The following is an 18,742-nucleotide window of genomic DNA, read 5'->3' on the forward strand; positions in this document are numbered from 1 at the left end:
AAGGCCTGTCATATAAAATAAAATTTACAATAAATAAAAATAATTCTTCTATTCCAACATATTTTTATTGCTTTGATTGTTCCAGCGGAATTATTATGGAAATATATATTGCAAATCTAATATGAAATAATAATATTAGACAGTTTTATCACTTGCCATCAGTATACCAATTATTTATTTGCTCACCTCAAAATTTTTTTTTTCCACTGAATATGTACTTGAACGAAAATGTCATCACGTATCGTCAGTTTAAAAGTATATGCCACACAACTTATTGCAATGAAGTCAACAATGCTTGTAGCAGCATCTACTTTTTTCTCTGAATCTTCGTTTTTACTTTTTTATGAATATATTCTTGCTATGATTTTTTCCAGAGTTTTATCCCCTCCCCAGAGGGAATTTATCCCCTCCCCCCTCCCCTCTCGGCAGGCCTGTGAGCTTCCATACGCCCTGGCGCATTATTTCAATTTCAAAGGAAATATTATTACTTATTTTTGTATAAATACTACATAGATTTATAAATGCTACGTAAAAATCGTTATAATTGCTTAAAATATTTGTAAAAAAGATTTATTTTCTTCTTTAGAGTTTGCCCAAAAAAATAAAATATTTATACATTTGAATAATTGAAAAAATAACGTTGGTCGCTTTGCTTAAACCATTTCTAACAAGTAAGGAAAGCTCAACGAGTATTTCCAGCAGCAGGAACAATCAGAACATAGTTAAGAAGCAATAAAAATATGAAACTTTTAATACGTTATTTTTTAAATACATATTTTAAAATACTTAATTTCGTTTTCTTAATATTGTTCCGTTCAAAGTCCATGTCAAATATGATTCACTTTCTTCTAATTAGCAAAACATTTGTGGAATGCAAAATTTGATTTGATAGTGCTTAGTTTAAGCCTACTATTCTAATCTTTATTTTAGATTGCCACATATGTATCGTAATATGAGATAATAATAGTTCTGTTATAATTGAAAAAAAAACAATAAGGAGAACCTTGAAATTCAATAGAACTTGACGTATTTTTTTTAAAGTTTTCCATTAAAAAAATTCATCATATTCAACATTCACTCAGCAATTTCGATACGAAGCTGTTTTTGTTAAAATTTTTAAAGTTTTGCAACTCGTTTAGCTGCTACTCTTTTAAGCAAAATTGCTTCGCATGAACTGTACAATATAAAAACTGTTTTTTGTGACGTCCCTAATAAGATTCGGAAATTATGTTACTTCTCACTGACCGAACTACTTAATGGTAAAAATGTGTAGTGGTTAATATACCGTTACAATCGAATAAAACGGAACTAGGACATTTAAATTCGATCGAACTTGACGTGATTTTTTTTGGTTCAGAAGCAATTCTGCCTTGTCAGAAATTTCATTCAGCAACTATATATCGATGGTGTTTTTAAACAAATTTTACTGCTACTTATTTCATGACAAAATGTCAGCCAATTTTATTTATATGAATCATGAATTACCAACATATTTAACAACCTCCCTAATAGTAATTCGTTGATTACTAAACATAATATTTGTTTTAAACATTTTCATCAGGGATCAATAGGCAAGACAATCCCTATATATCTATACTAACATATTTAACGTCTTTGCAGGTCCTTTAGAAACAATTGCACATTTATGAACCCTTAATTTGGATGATGCGTCTTTGTTAAAATCTTTCCCCGTAATTTTCAAAACTTCACTGCTATATATTTTGTTTTTAAAGAAAAATTTAAACAGAATATTTGTGATCGTGATTAAATGCGTCTTAAATACTTGACTGTCAAATACAAACTACGCCTTCAATATGGATGACAATTGTATGTACATTTACATTTAAAACGTTCATAGATTTATACAGTAATCTACCACTATTTTCTTACACCACAACTCAGCGTTTATTTATTCAAAATTTAACCAGGAAACTCATGTGAATGCACACAAACTAAACTACAATATAACACGCTATATTGTTTGCTCTGCCAGTCAGGTATCAGTATTTAAATATGTTAATCGTGACGCTCTTATCAACAGGTTAAACATAAACTCGTTCTAGAAAAAAATATGAACCACTCAACCCTTCCTCAGATTACACTGTCTTAACAACTATATATTCATAAATTGAATCTATCTGGACATTGTGTTCAATTCACATTCTTCATGTTAATGTTTCAAATTATGTAAGAATTTCATATAACACAATAGAAGTAGTCGTATGTTTTATGCAGTAGCTGGCCTTGTCTTGGATTGGACATCTGTTTTAGGACAAGATAGTCACGCGCGTTGCCTTTCTTGTCGAGGAAATCATATAGCACACTACTAGTTTAATGGGCGTTGTCTTTGGAAACATAGAATATCATCTAAGCTAGGGATGGAAAATATTTCTAAATACGTTATTCCTATCTTAGTATATACTTTCTCTTCGGGCGTTTAGTGAATTCATTAGCCAACATATTGTTGTACTATTTTAGTCAGTAAATATTTACATATTCTTAAACCGCCTAAATTTATTTACAAATATAGTTTAGGTTTGTCATTATAAAAAAGTTGCACTATCAAAAAAAGTATTCAAGCGCAAAGCGTAAGATTATGAGCGCAGAATGTAAGTTTATGAGCGCGTACTTATGAGTACGTAGTGCGAAAAAGCTCAAGATTCTTATAACATATATTCTAGTAATTTTACATAGTTTCTTTATGTGCTGTTTTTATACTTAAATTAAAACTTATATACTATTTTTATACATAAATTAATTTAAAATTCCTAATATATTTTTTTTAATAACTGAAAATTAAAATAAATATATTGAAAATAGCTGCGGTTCAATATTTAAAATAAAATCAATAGTTTAATTTTCTTACTCAACTAAATGTTTTAATTTAATATTTATAAATATTTAGATATAAACCCGAAGAATTCCCAAAATAAATTAAAAATGCAAACATTCTTCGCGTGACATCAGAAATCTTCTGCGTGTCATGAAGTGACACGCGTGTTTGTCATCCCTGATCTAAGTTAATGAAATAATCAATAAGGTGAATCATTCAACGTTTACTTTAAATAAGTTTCTGGAAATATTATGTGGACAATAATATACTTTTTTATTATTCTTTTATTTAGTAGTATAATGTAATATTTTATATGAGTCGTATCGAAGATCGAGTAGATTCAGGGTGACTCATTGGACTCCTGGACAAGATCAGATGGTTGAAATAAAAACGTCAAATTTTCTTGCGGTCTAAAGATCGTCTCGATTGATTCGGCGTAGCTCCGTTTGAATCGTAAGCGAAGTAATAGTTTCGAATTTTAGTTTTAAATAAAGTTCCAATGGAAGCGATCAAGTATGGCAGTGTATTCGCGATTCGGAGCGGAGCTAGATTTTTTGTTTTTGTCTAATATATGATTCTACATTGGCACTTGTGGGTATTTTCCAGAATCTGAAATTGGGAGATGCTGTATTTAGTACCTGCTCAACAACGAAATTTATGCGCTTGTTAAAATAAGGTCCAACGGTTTCACTGCAATTTATTTTGGCAATATCATAATGCATATAATGTTAATAGATATTACGCGGATATATATACATGCTTTTTTATCAATTCTTTTGCTCTTGCGGACAAATATTGTAATAAATAAAAATTGTGTTAGGTCGTGCATAGTGACAAGTAATTCTAAATTTTTGGTCTGAAACATGACAATAAAAAATTTTTAATATCGCTAAAATTTTAGCGAAAAAATATTTTTATGTACATATGGGTATGAAAAACAAATATATAGATTTATTTAAAGAATATGAAAGACATATTTTTTGTTGTAGAGTTTTTGCTAAAGGATATTGTACCTTTTAAATCGCTTCTGAGCGTAAACCGCGCAAAGGAAGGGAGCGCGAGAGTTTGGTCCTTGGAAATTTAGTCGCAATGGATGGCTTTACAAAGCGCGTTATGAAATAAACAACAATTCTTATGTGCTACCCATTTTTGACACCTCTTTATTATGGGGTTATCTCAAAAGTCGTGTTTATTTTAATAAACCAGCTCCAATAACTCATAGTGTTTCAAAACCTAGCTGTTAGATTCGAGGAATGCAAGCGGCGGGATGGTGGACATTTAAACGACATTATTTTAAGACATAATATTATCAATTATGTTCTTTTAGCTAAATAAGTTTTCATTTCTGTATTGAATTTTTAAAAATGCGAAACCTTATGGCCCACATTGTATTTATATATTATTTTTAACTACAAAAAACGCAATTTTAATTGTATATACAAAACAGAAATTGTAAAATTATATTATAAAAATAAGAACATATGATTTTTTTATTAACAAAAAAGTTTTTATTATATATTTAATTTTTTATTGAATATATCGTTGAAAATACTCGCTCGCTTTCCGTTGATGTTGTCTTAATTGTGAGCAAATATTCGTATAAAAATAGATTATAGGTGCGTGTATTTCGTCGACTATTATTTTTTTTACCGCAGAAATATTCTGGTAGTTTATTAATGTTTTTTTTAATTCTTTTTTGATTATCAACGCCATGTTAATAAAATCATCATTAACTATTTTAGTATCCGATTTAACTATCTAAATTAGAAAAAAGTCGTTCTAATAAATCTTCTTCATAATTTATATATATTTTTATGAGCAACTAAAGTATCATATTAAAGCAATGAGTACATTATTTTTTTTAATAATTTTTAATTTCAGCGCTCCACTTATTATTAATTTCAGTCAATTTTTCAATAAAAAAATCAGAAAATCAGTCTCGAGTCTCGGGTTCATTTTGAGACAGACATTTAATCGATCTTCACAGATTAGATTTTTTTATATAGTCTCACAGATGGATATGTAAGAAAATATAACTAAAACATAGTTTATAATTAATGACATATACATTGTCACTGTTTTACCGACTTTAATTAAAGTCTAGTGTCTCACTACGTAATGGTGTATTGTTTAATCTATTGTAATGTAGGATTAAAAAATAATTAAAAATTTGTATTAATTGCTGAAATTCTATTGACAATTTCGATGTCTCTTTAAGAGCAACTATATTTGTCTATATCACAAAATTCAAAACAATTGTCTAAGTGATACTTGATGTCACAATAAAGAGTTTAGCGAATAGTAAAATGATTTTAATAATACATGAGATTATAGAGAAATTCAGTTCAAATTTTCTTTCTCGAGAAATCGAAAATAGCACTAGTAGTGATGATTGGTTATTGTAAAACCAATAGCATTTACAGTTCCACATGTACTACATGAGAAATTGAGTTGTCTAGTAACCGATTAAGTAGTTGACATTCTTGCGATTACTATCATTTCTCAACAAAATCCCAGGATACTCTCTGCACGTATGCTTTCAAGATTGATGTATTGTGTTCCATGCACCGCTGGTGCATGCCACGGTCGTTTTCAATTTACCAACAATTCTAAAGACGGTTCGCCTCCACGCTGCGAGCAATTTACTAAATTACCTCAAGGTATGGATAGGAAGGAGAACGAGGCATGAAGCATCAGGATGCAGCACACTTTCACAGACAATTGTCCCTCTCGGTTGAACCTTATTCAATTACACGGTATTATGCCACGGATACCGGTTACTATGCGTGCTTCCAGAGTACAGGTTATATTTATATATAATAGTACATCTAAACCCATGCTTATTGTGAAGAACAATGAATAAAAAATAATAACATAACGTGGAAGACGGAGAGTCCGACCCACGCCTCATTCAATATTAATCTCGGGACCTCGCTCGGGATTTCATATTTTGTTTGGGAGAGGTCAAGGGTAACTGGGTTGTTATAACATTATACAAATTGCGTCTTTCGTTGCTTTTTTTGGCAGGCTTTTAGCTCAAAGTATTGATTGTCGTGCGGAAGACCACAGTCAAAAAGTCGCGTGATCGCAGCCATTAAGTATACTTTCGCCATAGCGAGAATTTAACCCTTGACAGTTGCCAATGCTATCTTCAAGCATTGCTATGCGAGCGTATGTGCATTTTATCAGAAAATCAGGGTTGCCAGATATATTTTTAGATAAGAGATATAATGAGGGCGAGGAATAATAGAGAACTATTTACTTACTACATTTATTTTTTAATATTAACAGACTTTATTTAAAAATAAAATAGATAGTTTATATAATACAGTATTAAGTACATACCTACTTTGAGTTTATACTTATGAAATAAATATAGCTATTTAGTTAGCTGCTTATGTTGGTGAAAACCTCTTTGCTGGTTTTTCAATATAAGATTTCGTTATTTAGATATTGTCAATTTAGTGCTTTAAATATTTTGGAAAAAATCATTAATTACTCAACGAAGAAATTAATATTAAATTAAATATGTCTTATATGTTCTGAAATATAATATAAATTTAATATTAATGTAAATTAACATGTTGGTCTTTTAAAGTTATAATTATTCACACTAGCTGTCGGTCCCTCACTATCGCGAGGTACCGCAGCTAGTGTATATACGTATATTATAATTATGTAATACACTTTTTGTAAATAAATAAATATATATATATATATATATATATATAATATAGATTATCTATTTTTGATTAATTTAGCGTTTAAATATATATGTACTATTATTTTAATTTTTACGTTTAATTTATATTAAAATAACATTTTATCTTTATCGATTTTTTTTACAATATGAAATCACTTTTTAACTATTATCCAAAGATTAAAAAACATATTTAAATAGATAGATCGTAATCTACACTTAAATATAATAAAACATTATTATAATAGAAGCAGAAAATAAATATTATACAGCTTTAAAGCGATTCAAAATTTTGTTAACCTTCGTCTTGTAATTCTTAGATGCAGTTAACTGAAACTTGGTAACCCTACTCAAAGCAAATTAAATAGTACTCATATGTCATTCGTTCCGTCTTTTTAAACTCTACTTTTTGTAAACGTTATTCAGCGTCGCGTAAAAATACCACACCACAAAATGACTCATAACTTCCCGATATAGTTGAAAAGTTCATTTCAGATCAAAGATAATAATACTCAATCGCGCAATCTATCGATTCAGTTAATTAAATTAATTTTAGACCGCCATAAATAGTGCGGTAACGTTTTTGTAACCGCGGTTACTATTTGATTTTTTGACTGACATTGACATTAGTCCTGTTCCGTGACTTGGAGTTGTTTTGCTTACGTATCGATCGACCTTAGAAAAGTTTACGGCGCTAAATTCCCACGTATATGTATAATACAATGTCTAGATTGTTTCTGCATACCTCGAGATAATTATAAATTGAGTGGAAAGAGAATGCTTCTTTACTCCGAGACAAAAAATAATTCTCATTCACTCCATTCAAACGAACATTTGCATACAATCTGGTCTAATTGCTTAGAACTTCTACCACGGTTCTACCATTTTTTAGGTTCACAGAAGAGGGGAAAAAATGTCATTAATCCTGACGGTTGAAAGGCACGAAAAGGTGCGGCTTTGAAACGAGCTATATACAGTCGTGATCTATTAGTTGTCTTGTCAATGAGACTTGGAATACAAAAAGTATAAGTATTACCGTAACCGCATGAAAATTAAACCATTTTACGTTTGAAAAACGTGTCTGTGATTTTTATACGCCTTTACAATATTTAATCACTTGGGTATCTAGTTTCTTTCCTCCTTGGTTCTGTGGTTTGATTTTGTATTTAAAGGTATTGCGGTATTGACTCACGTGTTATTTTATATCTAAATATATTTCATTTTTTAACTTATAGAATAGAGAAAACTTTCCTTAAATATCGGTTACAATTCTTGACATGCCTTAAAACGATTGTTGTGATTCAGCAAGTTTTAAGGTCACTTTTTTGCTATGTATGCCTTGAGAAAGGACATTGCAGTATACGATATTCGCTTTAGTGAAAGTCTATGTTATATATCTACTTTGTTAGATTGAAATGTAAAACGTTTTTCTATTCGATAGGGGAAAAGTAACCTTTGACATACTTATTTCTGTTTGCTGACCTTTTGAAGATTATCTGGCTGAGGAGTTATTACGACATAAATAAATGTTTGCACGTTTACTGCGGTTAAACAAACTATGCAAAATCTTATAAAAAATATCTTGACTATGTTTAATAATATTTTTTATTAACTCTCACATTGTTAATAATTATTTTAAGGCATTAATAAGTATTATGGGTCTATAATTCATTGCTACAAATGATTAAAAATACGCTAGCAAAATAAAATTTGCAATTAGATAGCCCACTAATTAAGGTATTCGTGGGGTATGCAACCTTTGTCCTTATAATACGAAGGCAAAAAGTATAAAAAAATGTAATGATTTAATCAAAAATTGTTCTTCACAATCATCAATAAATGAGCTGGGATCTTAAACAGTTTCGTTCATCAATCTAATATGCGATTATTGACCCAGTTTTTATGCCTCCTGCTTATCATATTTATTACCTATTGTTATCTCTTTACTCATAACATACTGGTAAACTATAGACGTACTGATGCTCGTCGTCGTCGTCGTTTAATGGAATAATATAATTTTATATTGATCTAAAATCATTATTGGTATTTTATAACATTAGTCCAGAAAGATTAGTTGAATAAAAAAATATTTTGCTTTTCTTGTTAATCAGTTTTATAGGCCCTTGACTTATTTATTGTAGTGCTACTCTCAATATATATAAAATAAAGCATCTGATGGACAGAATTTAGAGCAATATAAATTTAGGTTTCAAACATCCACCTTTATTTTTTAAATTTTATAAATTTATTAATGCTTTACAGTCAACATCTACTACACTATATTTGCGTTTACACAGTCAGTTCGAGAACTACCAATTTAATCATTATTCATAATTTAAAACAAGATGGCAAGTTTGTGTTTACGACCCTACTATTAGCTCTAAAGCACACGATACAGATATACGTTCAATATACTTATCATTACTCTGGTTTATTTTTTTGAACACACTTTTTTTTAAATGCGTTCAAAAATAAACCGGAGTAATGATACGTATATCGAACGTATGTACGTATCGTGTGCTTTAAATATTAATTTTTAAATTTTGTATTTTAATAGATTTAATTTACCTGTGATGCGGATAGAGGGGTTTATATACAATAGATTATTTTTTAACATGAATTCGATCCAAGTATTTTTCACAAAATAAATAAATTAAAAGATAATTTTTTTTTATAAAATTGTATCGCACTGATTAACCCTTAAGTTGCCGAAGTCTGATATATTGGATTTTGTTACTTTAGTAAAAATTGACAGATTAGTCATCATTGAAGAAAGATTAATGGGCTCTAGATTATTTGTGTCAGGGGGACATAGCATTTTTTTTCGAACATATACTTTTGAATGATGTCGATATTTAGTTATTTAGATAGTTGGTACAAAATGCTCGGCAAGTAAAGAGTTGAAGTAGTAAAAATTAACAATAAAATATATTCATATGTCCGAAAAAAATGTTATTCAACCCTGAATCAAATACCCCACAGCGCATTAATAACGTTTCTGATTCTTTCTGCTACAGATTCAAAAGATTATTATTATTATTTATTGTTATTATATGATAATACATCATTTTCGTAAAAAATACAAAAATCTCACACTGACGCAACGCTGAGATGGATACCGCGGTTAATCGATTATTGGTCATGGGTTCAACGCTATGCCTTGACTCCTGGGTCATTAATCGATTTGCGACCGTTTCTAATCGTGCGGTTTTAGAAGTAAATCTCTCAATTGAACATTTCAAAATTTTACTTTCGTTACGCGCAATCACTCCCGAGTAATGCCCAGGTATGGGTATGTATGTATATATTTACGCAGCAGCTAAGGATTCATGACACCTCCTGAATGAAAACCAGTTTCCTTGCGTGGTCATGCTCACCTCCGGAGGAATGCGAATCGTGTCTGATGATCTTATCCTTGGGCGGAAGTCTAACTCCCCCACGAATTCTCTGCACTTCGTATGGATGTAATTTTATGGATTGGTGTTAATTGGTGGGTTTTTTTTGTGTTGCAGGGCCAATCAGACTCGAAGGGGGCGCGTAAGCGATCTAACACGCCATCTGGAAAGGGTGCTTCAATGTCCTTTGGGTTCAGGAAGAAGAGCGGCAAGAATGGGGCGAACAACGCAACTATGGCTTCCAACTTGGCTGACAAGAATGGTAATGGAGGTGAGACCTCACCCTCCGCAATGTCACATGATATGAGAGGTACAAAAGTGGCATTCTCCAAATTTTGGAAGAAAGTGATGGATGCAAGTAGGGCTTTCAATACCAAAGAAAATATTCACATCAAACACAAAAAGTATTATAATTATAAACACAACAAGAACACTGTATTGTCGTTATTTGTAAACACATGCTCGCGTAGAAAAAGACAGTGAACTCGGCCGAGCACTCGTTCAGTTGTAACGCAACGATTAGTACTCGGCCGAGTAAATATAACCGCTTTCTTCTCTTTGTGTATATATATATGAATACAGCACAGTATTATACATATATATTGAAAATAATGAAACGTATTTGATGAACTTTTGGGAAAATAAAACTGTTAACTGTTGCCAAAAACCACAGAATAACTTCTAATTTACTTCTGTTCAGAATGAAATATTTCTAGTCCTTAAATTGTACTAGCTTTGAAGTGCTTATCCTTAATAAATTTTTATAATTTTTTTGGGTATTAAGGAGTCGAATTATTATATCATCTTTACACATTCACTAACTTAAATGCATGGTAACCCAAGCCACGCTGATTAAACTAAATACTTAATAAAGCGCAGATTCTCAAGCGTATTTCTATTTATATATGTTACAGTTAATGCGTATTTTAAAGTGAAATTATATTTTCCCTAGTAGTAATATAATTGCATTACCTAGGCCAGTATATATTTTTCGAACCATTAATTTATAATTTTAGTGTAACTGTACACGTACATTTTACCTACGTTTTACTACTTTTATTGGGTTAAGTGTAATTTGTTTAGTTTATTTAGGTTAGGTTTGTGTTTAAACATTTTGACATTAACAGGTACAATTATTTAATTAAACGAAATTAATCAGATGATTGTGGTAAATAGTTGATCAGATTTTTTTCATCAGATGTATTAGTGTAAAATTGGTTTTAGATCTATTTTTATTGGAAATAAGATTTTTTGTTATAAAAAAGTATGTAAATCGAGTAATCAATAATTAATGTTTTTATTCACATAAACACATTTTGAAAAAATGGACGCTTAACGCCTGTCAAATAATAGTTTAGAGGAGCATATAATTTCACTAGCATCTGTCAGTGAAATTATATTTTTACGAGTATAAATATATATTTACTGGTGCACAATACAATTTGTTCCATGAAGCAGTCCGTTGTGTGTGGGGTTACGTTTGACATGAAAGGCCTTCTTACTAGTGCTCGAAAAATAATAATTTATTAACTAAGCTGCTTTGCTATTTGTTTTTTATTTCTACTAATTATTATACGTAATTTCGCTATCACATCCGTGCATTTTGCGAGCCGGTGGTACATGAAAGTCTGAGCGGGAATTCCCACCTGAATTAAGCCTAACATCTCTTGGCCATAACAACCTTTGTAATGAGCATCACACGTCTGCAATTTTCAAAAGCAAATAACGGCATGTGAGGTAATAATATATTCACATAATAGTCGCAATATTTTTTATTTTTTTTTATTTCAACAAATCGTGCTTGAAAACACAACGCGCCTAGCGCGTTGTGCGCATTGCTTCTGTGTGATATACTATTCTCTCTTTTATGTATTCTCAATTATTTCTCAAAAACGTTTATATTTAAAATACGGTAACTTTCTATATTAACAGTACATCCAATATTTTAAAACAAGATAACCAAACTTATAAAGCATTTTAAAAAAAAAAAAATTACACAACGATCTGATTAAGAGTACGGCAGTTATGATATTCTAAAAAAAATATTTATATAGTCGAAGAAACTGTATTAATTTATTTGCATTTTTTGCATTTCTTTAAGAAAATTGCAATTGTATAAATTTTTATAAAATAAATACTATTTATATTTGTATTTATATAAAATATATACCATTGTATTTTTTATCTAAATCAACTTAAAACAAAATCTTTGTATTTAGAACCTTTAAAAAAATTATTACCTATGACACAAAACACAACAACAAAAAACAGTTAAACTATATTAAATATTTACACCAAAAACACGGTATTTTTACTATTTCAGTATTAATAAAATTGACCAAAATACCTAAATACTGTTATTGAATGCCCTTATAGTTACTTGAATTGAATGAACATAATAATTACTGTGTCATAGAAATGTGTATAAAAAAGTATAGACTTAATAGTTTTTTGCGTTAAAATATATAATTTAGATAATAAATCATAATAAAAATACTTTTTTACCTCTCATATGTGATTGGATAAAAAACAAATTAAATATAAATTTGAACCCACAGTTTGAGTTTCGATGGCTCTCCTCAGCGATCGACAACTTTGATTGACTCATTATATTACACAATAAAAACTATTATTTTAATTAATTATATTGCAACTATTTCATGGTTGTATAATGACAATGGATTATAAAAAAATACTTAATTGAAATTATAATTGGAATAATTGTAATATTATTACGTGAAATTCCAATTGCTGCCAAATTAATTATGCTTTTTAATTAACGTAACATTTAAATTATTCCAGGGTCTACCGAAGAATTATACACAGGAAATGAGGTAACATCAGGAAGGTCTACGCCTCTAGCTCGTCCAAGGAAAGAATCTTCCGGTCAGCCTCTACGCACAAATAGGTAAATATTTAATTTTTATATATCTAAATACATGAAAAACTTTCAGCTGTAGTAATCTTGCATTAAAAACTCTCTGTTTAAAATTAGCTTTTATTATATTCTTAACACAATAAGAATCAACTAGATGTTGGTATCATAGAGCTAATGAATATACATACAGCATAAAAGATTATAGTTATTCATTAGCAAGCTTTTAAAGCAGTCTAATAGCACATACTTACAGGATTACCTCTTAAATATTGCGCCACTATAACGATTTTTTTGGACAAGAACGACACCGTCGTGATGCCTCAGTAGCCATGTTTAATAAATATGCCCTCTGCGACTTTATTCTGTTCCAAAAAATAAAGATGATTTGTCTATTTTAATAAATTCAATGCATTACAATATATAAAAAAATATAAAGTAATAAAGAGAAATATATATACATATAATTTTTAATAGTGCCCTTCAGTATTTATAAGAATGCTTAGCGACGTATGACTTCTTGTTAGAACTGAAAGCCCATAAAATAAAATCACTGGTATACAAGAACGTATAATAACCAAATATTCTCATATAATGGTTTCTCGAGATCCTTTTCTGAACTTTTTCGATTAAGAGAGAGTATTTAGTTATTCAGGAATTTTGATAGATCCCGATTCAAAAATGCTGCGAATTTAAGTGTCATAATCGACACGAATAACTAATGAATTTTCAAAGTGAAACGCGTTTTTCGCATACGTCGCTTACGTGTAGAGAGAATCTACACTTGCTCTTGAAATTCATTTTAAGTTACAGTCTCTCTAACCAAAATGTTCCTACCGAGATCTGATAGCGAATTATATAAGAAAATGTATTTTTTTATAATACGTTTATTTCAATGATATAAATAATTTTGTTATTGGTTTATAACTATTTTCATGTTTATAATTTGTAATTAGCTGCAATTTGATAGTAAAAATAAGAATATACAATAAAACGTTAATGGTTATAATTTAAGAAAAAAAACAATTAAGATAATTTAAATACATTTCACAGGAAATTTGGAAACATTGATTAAGGCAAAATTTAAGGCAAAATATGCTTTGGGATTTTGTGATTGTATTTAAATAAAATGTTGTTTTTATCATAGTCACCGATACACGAGATTAATGGGTTAGTGTGGTTCGCGAAATATTTTTATATTTTCTGGTATAAACTTCGCAGCCAGTAAGACGCAGGTGGAATCTGGTAATAATTTATTAAATTATATTTTTTTCATTTTTTTTTTGTGTGAACCACTACTTATTATAGGAACCAAATTAAATCCAGTTTATACAATTAAATGTACAAAAAGTATAGAAAAAAAATATTTCATAATTAAAAAACTAGATATGGACACCAGCGTCATAGCGGCATACATGTCGTCGTTCGTAAACGGACGCCAGCGTTCTTTTTATTTTTCATTAGTATATTTTCGTTTCAGTTCAGAGATATAGTTAATTAAAACCGCTCTCAAACCAACGTTTATGTATATCACACATATGCCAATATGGCGCAGTTCAATTTACACCGCATGTCAAACTTTTTTTTTAAATAATAACCATTTGTAATAATTAATTTTCAGATTTGGATTTCGTCAAGCAACGATTCCAAAAACAGCCAAAGTCGCAGATATCAACTTATCAGTGGAACAGGCTTTGACTGCAAATTTAGAAAATAAAAACAACAACATTTCTGGTAATATTTTAATTGCTTTATGTATATATTATATGTATTATATATTTTTTTATAAATTACAGATAAAAATTATGCCAAAAACGCATTCAATCCACCGCTGGGTCTAATACCAACTCAAGTGGGTCCCAACGGAGTTGCCAACATTGGTAACGTTCTTCCGAAGCAGTCGAAGCAACAAACTGTGATCTTGACGTACACTGCTAAACAATATCCCGTAGTTCCTAATTCTGGTCTCAGAAGCAAAAGTCCCGCTGTTCCCAACAGGGTGACTAACTATCAAAACTATTCAAACCAAAGAAGCGCATCGGCCAGCAGGGCATATAGTAACGTCAGTTACAACTCGGACCAACAAACCGGAGGGAGTAGGTTTGGAAACGTTGGAAAGTACACTTTCCAAACAAATCAACTGCCGAAACCTCAGTATCCAGCCATGAAAGTTTTAGACACAAAATCAGCAAAACAGGTAAAGAAATAAAAAAATACGTTACAAACTCTAACGTCTTCATTAGTCTTTAACGTCTTTATTTTTGGTTAATTAGTCTCTGGTTGAGTGATATTTTTATTCCAGGGCGTTGACTTCTTTACTCATATTAAGAAATGTATCTTTAAATAGTTTTTGGGAGAATAATCCGTATTGAGCAATTGCTTTATATATCTAAAACTGTCATATTTTGTATGATGCAATTCCGATTAGATTCTCATCTAAAGCTTTATCTAAATTGGATCGTTAAACTTTTTACCAAAAAAAAAAACACACTTGGCACACTTTCTCATAGACGCTCGAATGCTATTCGGAATAGACTATTTTTGTCACCTAATCTCACTTTTGAACGCATGTTTGTTTAGATGCATCCGCATCCTAGCCAAGAAGCCAGTCACACAAGAGCTTTCAGTTTTAAAGACCTTGTAATAAAAAAAATGGTAAACTATCACTATCGTGGGGATTTTATAAAATGTATTTTCAACCTTTTATACCGCATCTATAATTTAATTATATTATCGATGAGTCGATTACAATTTTACTTTCTTCACAAAAACAATAATATTTTTTTATTATATTCATATTAGAGCATCAATATCCGGTTTAATAAATGATGTACCGATGTAAAGAATATTTTAAAGATGCACGTCTAAAATGTTTGTTTTAATTATACTTTTTGTACGATTCATACGGGAAAAAATAAACGTATTCTCCACAAGAGACGTCATAAACAGGACATATTTGTGGAGTGTAGGAAAGTCCAATAAAGAACACTTGAATAATTAATTCTTAAAACTGAATTTGCTGTCAAATTTATGTATTTTATCTGCAGTTCACAGGCAACGTTTCAATCAACTGATAATAGAGTAGCAAATATATTGAAATACAGTTGCAGTTTTCTGAAATTTACTGCATATTATTAAATTATATTATATAACTATTTGGAGTACCTCAAAACAATGAAATATCAACAGCCGTACATATACGGCGATACTTCTCAAATGGTTAAACACGGTAAATCAATTCCTCGAAAGAAGTTGAACCATATTTGTAACATCTGTGCTTTCATACAAAGCTATGTATAAGACTTAAAACTATCTGTAAACTATTATGACATATGTCAGCTATGCTTTCAAAAGAAATTAAATTTGCTACTACATAACTTACCTTAACTATTGAATGAGAAGCAATTTTTTGTTGAGATATAGGATTTTTTCCAGATCTTATTTTTTTGTATTCGACACATTTCTTGCAATTTTCATTGCAAACATAATGATTTATTTTTTAGCAAAAAACATTCGTCAGTCTTTTTTATGAAATGCTCTTTTTGTATATTTTCCCTTTTCATTTCACAAGTTTTATTAAAAGATCATGTATTATAGAAACCATTCTAAAAAATATTTTTTTATAATAATTTATTTTACATTATTGATATGTAGACTGCCGGTTATATATCGGGCGCGTACGGTGAGATACATTCCCTTTCAAGTGACGCGAGTGAGTGAGAGATAAGGGCGTGCGTTACGTGCGTTCCGCACGCTCACATCTTCTCACTTACTCTCGTCACTTAACCCTTTGGACGCGATAGTCGACTACAGTCGCTCAATTGATTTTTTTATCTCTTTACGCAAAAATCAGTAAAAAAAAATGTTTTGTGAATAAACATAAAATATCATTTTAAATAAATAAAAATTAAAAAAACAGAACATTTAAACACAGAACCAAAGTAAAATTTTAATATAAAAAAAAAAAAAATTATATTTATTTTTGATTAACGCGTCCAAAGGGTTAACACGCGAGCGAGTGAAAGGGAATGTATCTCACTGAACGTGACTGTTGTATATCCCTGTTTTAAAATATGGTTCAGATAGTCGTCTCTTAGAAATAAATAGATAGCGGCTTTACAATTATTTACTGTAAACAAAGACTTAAATATTGAAGCTTACTTAAAAAAGTAAGTGTAAGATGTTTTTTTAAATATGCACAAAAATTAAAAATTATGGAATTATTTAAAGCTTTTTTATGCATAAAATAAAATCATATGTTTCGATTTTGCTACCGACGGAAATCAAATCAGACTTCTTGTTCAATAAAAAGAAAAGTTAACAACTGTGCTGTTGCCAGCACAGAAAATAAGAACTAATATAACTACGGAATATTATCACTGCTTCGGCATACACGCGTCCAACCTGGGCGGCCACCGGACTCACAAAACGAGATTTTAATTTAAAATCTCGTTGTTTAGTTTTTTGTTCTTTTTTAAAACATTTTTTCAATTAGACATATGGTTAGCTTAAACGTTTTTATAAAAAAATATTTAGATACATCTTTTGTATAAAACTTAAATTAAGTTTATGTAAAATAGTATCAAAAACATCTTCATTCTTCACGTATTTAATACTATTTTATTATTTTTTGTATATCACAGTGTACTTATTTTTTTTTAAAACACCATATTATTTCAAAATACAAAAATATGCCCCTTTAAGTACTAAATAAAATAAAATGAACAATATTTTTTATATTAGAATTAAAATTTTGCTACGAAAAATATAAATTCAAGTCTGAAGAGGTTAAGCAAACCGTTATATAATAATGATTCCTGATAAAGTGACATTAAAAAATAAAAATAATATAATGCATCACTGTAATACAGTATCTGAGATATTTTTAGTAACCCACGAGGTGGGAATACAATCAGTTGCATAAAGCACAAGACGAAAGACAGTCGCTCTATCTATTTCTAATGTCGCATTTTTGTAATCGGAAACTGCTTTTAAAATAATCATAAAATGGTTACCAAAAACCAAATTGTAATTTGAAACACAACTATAAATCATCTAAATGCTTTTTATCTATTACAGGTAGCCAATAACAGTAGGAAAGTTTATGGTAGCTCATCCGATGGCTCTTCCAAAGAAGGTATGTTTTTTATCTATTTTTTTAGTATAGGCTTTGGATTTATTATTTAATTTTAATTTTAGGATCAATGACTGAAGACTCTGGCGTATCTGGTTTAGGAGACGGTTGTGGAGATCCAGCAGATCCGAACTGGTCTCCAAGGTCTTCTAGGCGACAGCACAGGAGACCTAGAACGTTGGAGATGATCATGCAAGGAGACCATAACTTCCAGCTGAGGGAATTACAAGTCAATGATTTGGATATAATGGGTAAAATTTATAAAGATCACATTTTAAAATATGCAACCTTTAGGACCGATACCAAAATTATCCTATAATGAAGACTTTGCATTCACTCCAGTGAATGATTTTTCAGATGAGGCTATTATCACAGACAATGACGTGATACCATTGCCAAAACTACCTAGCACGTTCGATCAGAAGGAAGATTCTTCCGCTTACTTCCAAGTGCCAGATAGATTCAATTTAAACACTAGTAAATTGCTGGGTTCTACAAGCGATAGCCAACCCAGTAATAGGACGTCGTATTCTTCGACTTTGGAGCGGTATAGGATAAACAGGGATAGTAACAGATCATCCAATGATGTGGATGATCTTTTTAAGTATAAAGGAGAGGAGAAGGCGTCTAGGGATAGGACGCAGCATGAAAAATCTGAGAAGCAGGTCAGTAATTTCACTTTTTACACATAAGGTCTCAAAAAGCAGCAGGTGTTGCGCTAAGCGTGAAATCAAAGCGCTTTCCAAACCAACTGTCTAATTAATGCAGTTACACACCGAAATGTGGAGAGTGCTTTGTTATTATT

The 18,742-nt window shown here is 30.2% G+C and overlaps 1 protein-coding gene across 50 annotated transcripts in view; it reads left to right on the forward strand.

The window, feature by feature from the left end:
• Positions 1-18,742, forward strand: part of LOC148237363 (uncharacterized) — a 75,003-nt gene that overhangs the window by 25,733 nt on the left and 30,528 nt on the right. For 14 of the 50 annotated variants that reach the window (XR_015812731.1, XR_015812738.1, XR_015812732.1 and 11 more), the window contains 7 exons: positions 10,046-10,238; positions 12,731-12,836; positions 14,425-14,537; positions 14,600-15,000; positions 17,883-17,940; positions 18,003-18,188; positions 18,262-18,602. Coding sequence is in view for 38 of the 50 variants with exons in the window: in XM_088206046.1 (XP_088062172.1) it covers positions 10,046-10,238; positions 12,731-12,836; positions 14,425-14,537; positions 14,600-15,000; positions 17,883-17,940; positions 18,003-18,188; positions 18,262-18,602 (1,398 nt within the window). In the remaining 12 variants the exon portion in view is untranslated. Of the gene's footprint in view, positions 1-10,045; positions 10,239-12,730; positions 12,837-14,424; positions 14,538-14,599; positions 15,001-17,717; positions 17,814-17,882; positions 17,941-18,002; positions 18,189-18,261; positions 18,603-18,742 lie in introns of those variants that run through there. The other 36 variants (XR_015812739.1, XR_015812734.1, XR_015812736.1 and 33 more) reach the window with 9 other exon arrangements.

Source organism: Plectrocnemia conspersa, unplaced genomic scaffold (assembly GCF_051122295.1).
Source record: "Plectrocnemia conspersa isolate PC_06_02 unplaced genomic scaffold, ASM5112229v1 ptg000002l, whole genome shotgun sequence".
NCBI classification, from domain to species: domain Eukaryota; kingdom Metazoa; phylum Arthropoda; class Insecta; order Trichoptera; family Polycentropodidae; genus Plectrocnemia; species Plectrocnemia conspersa.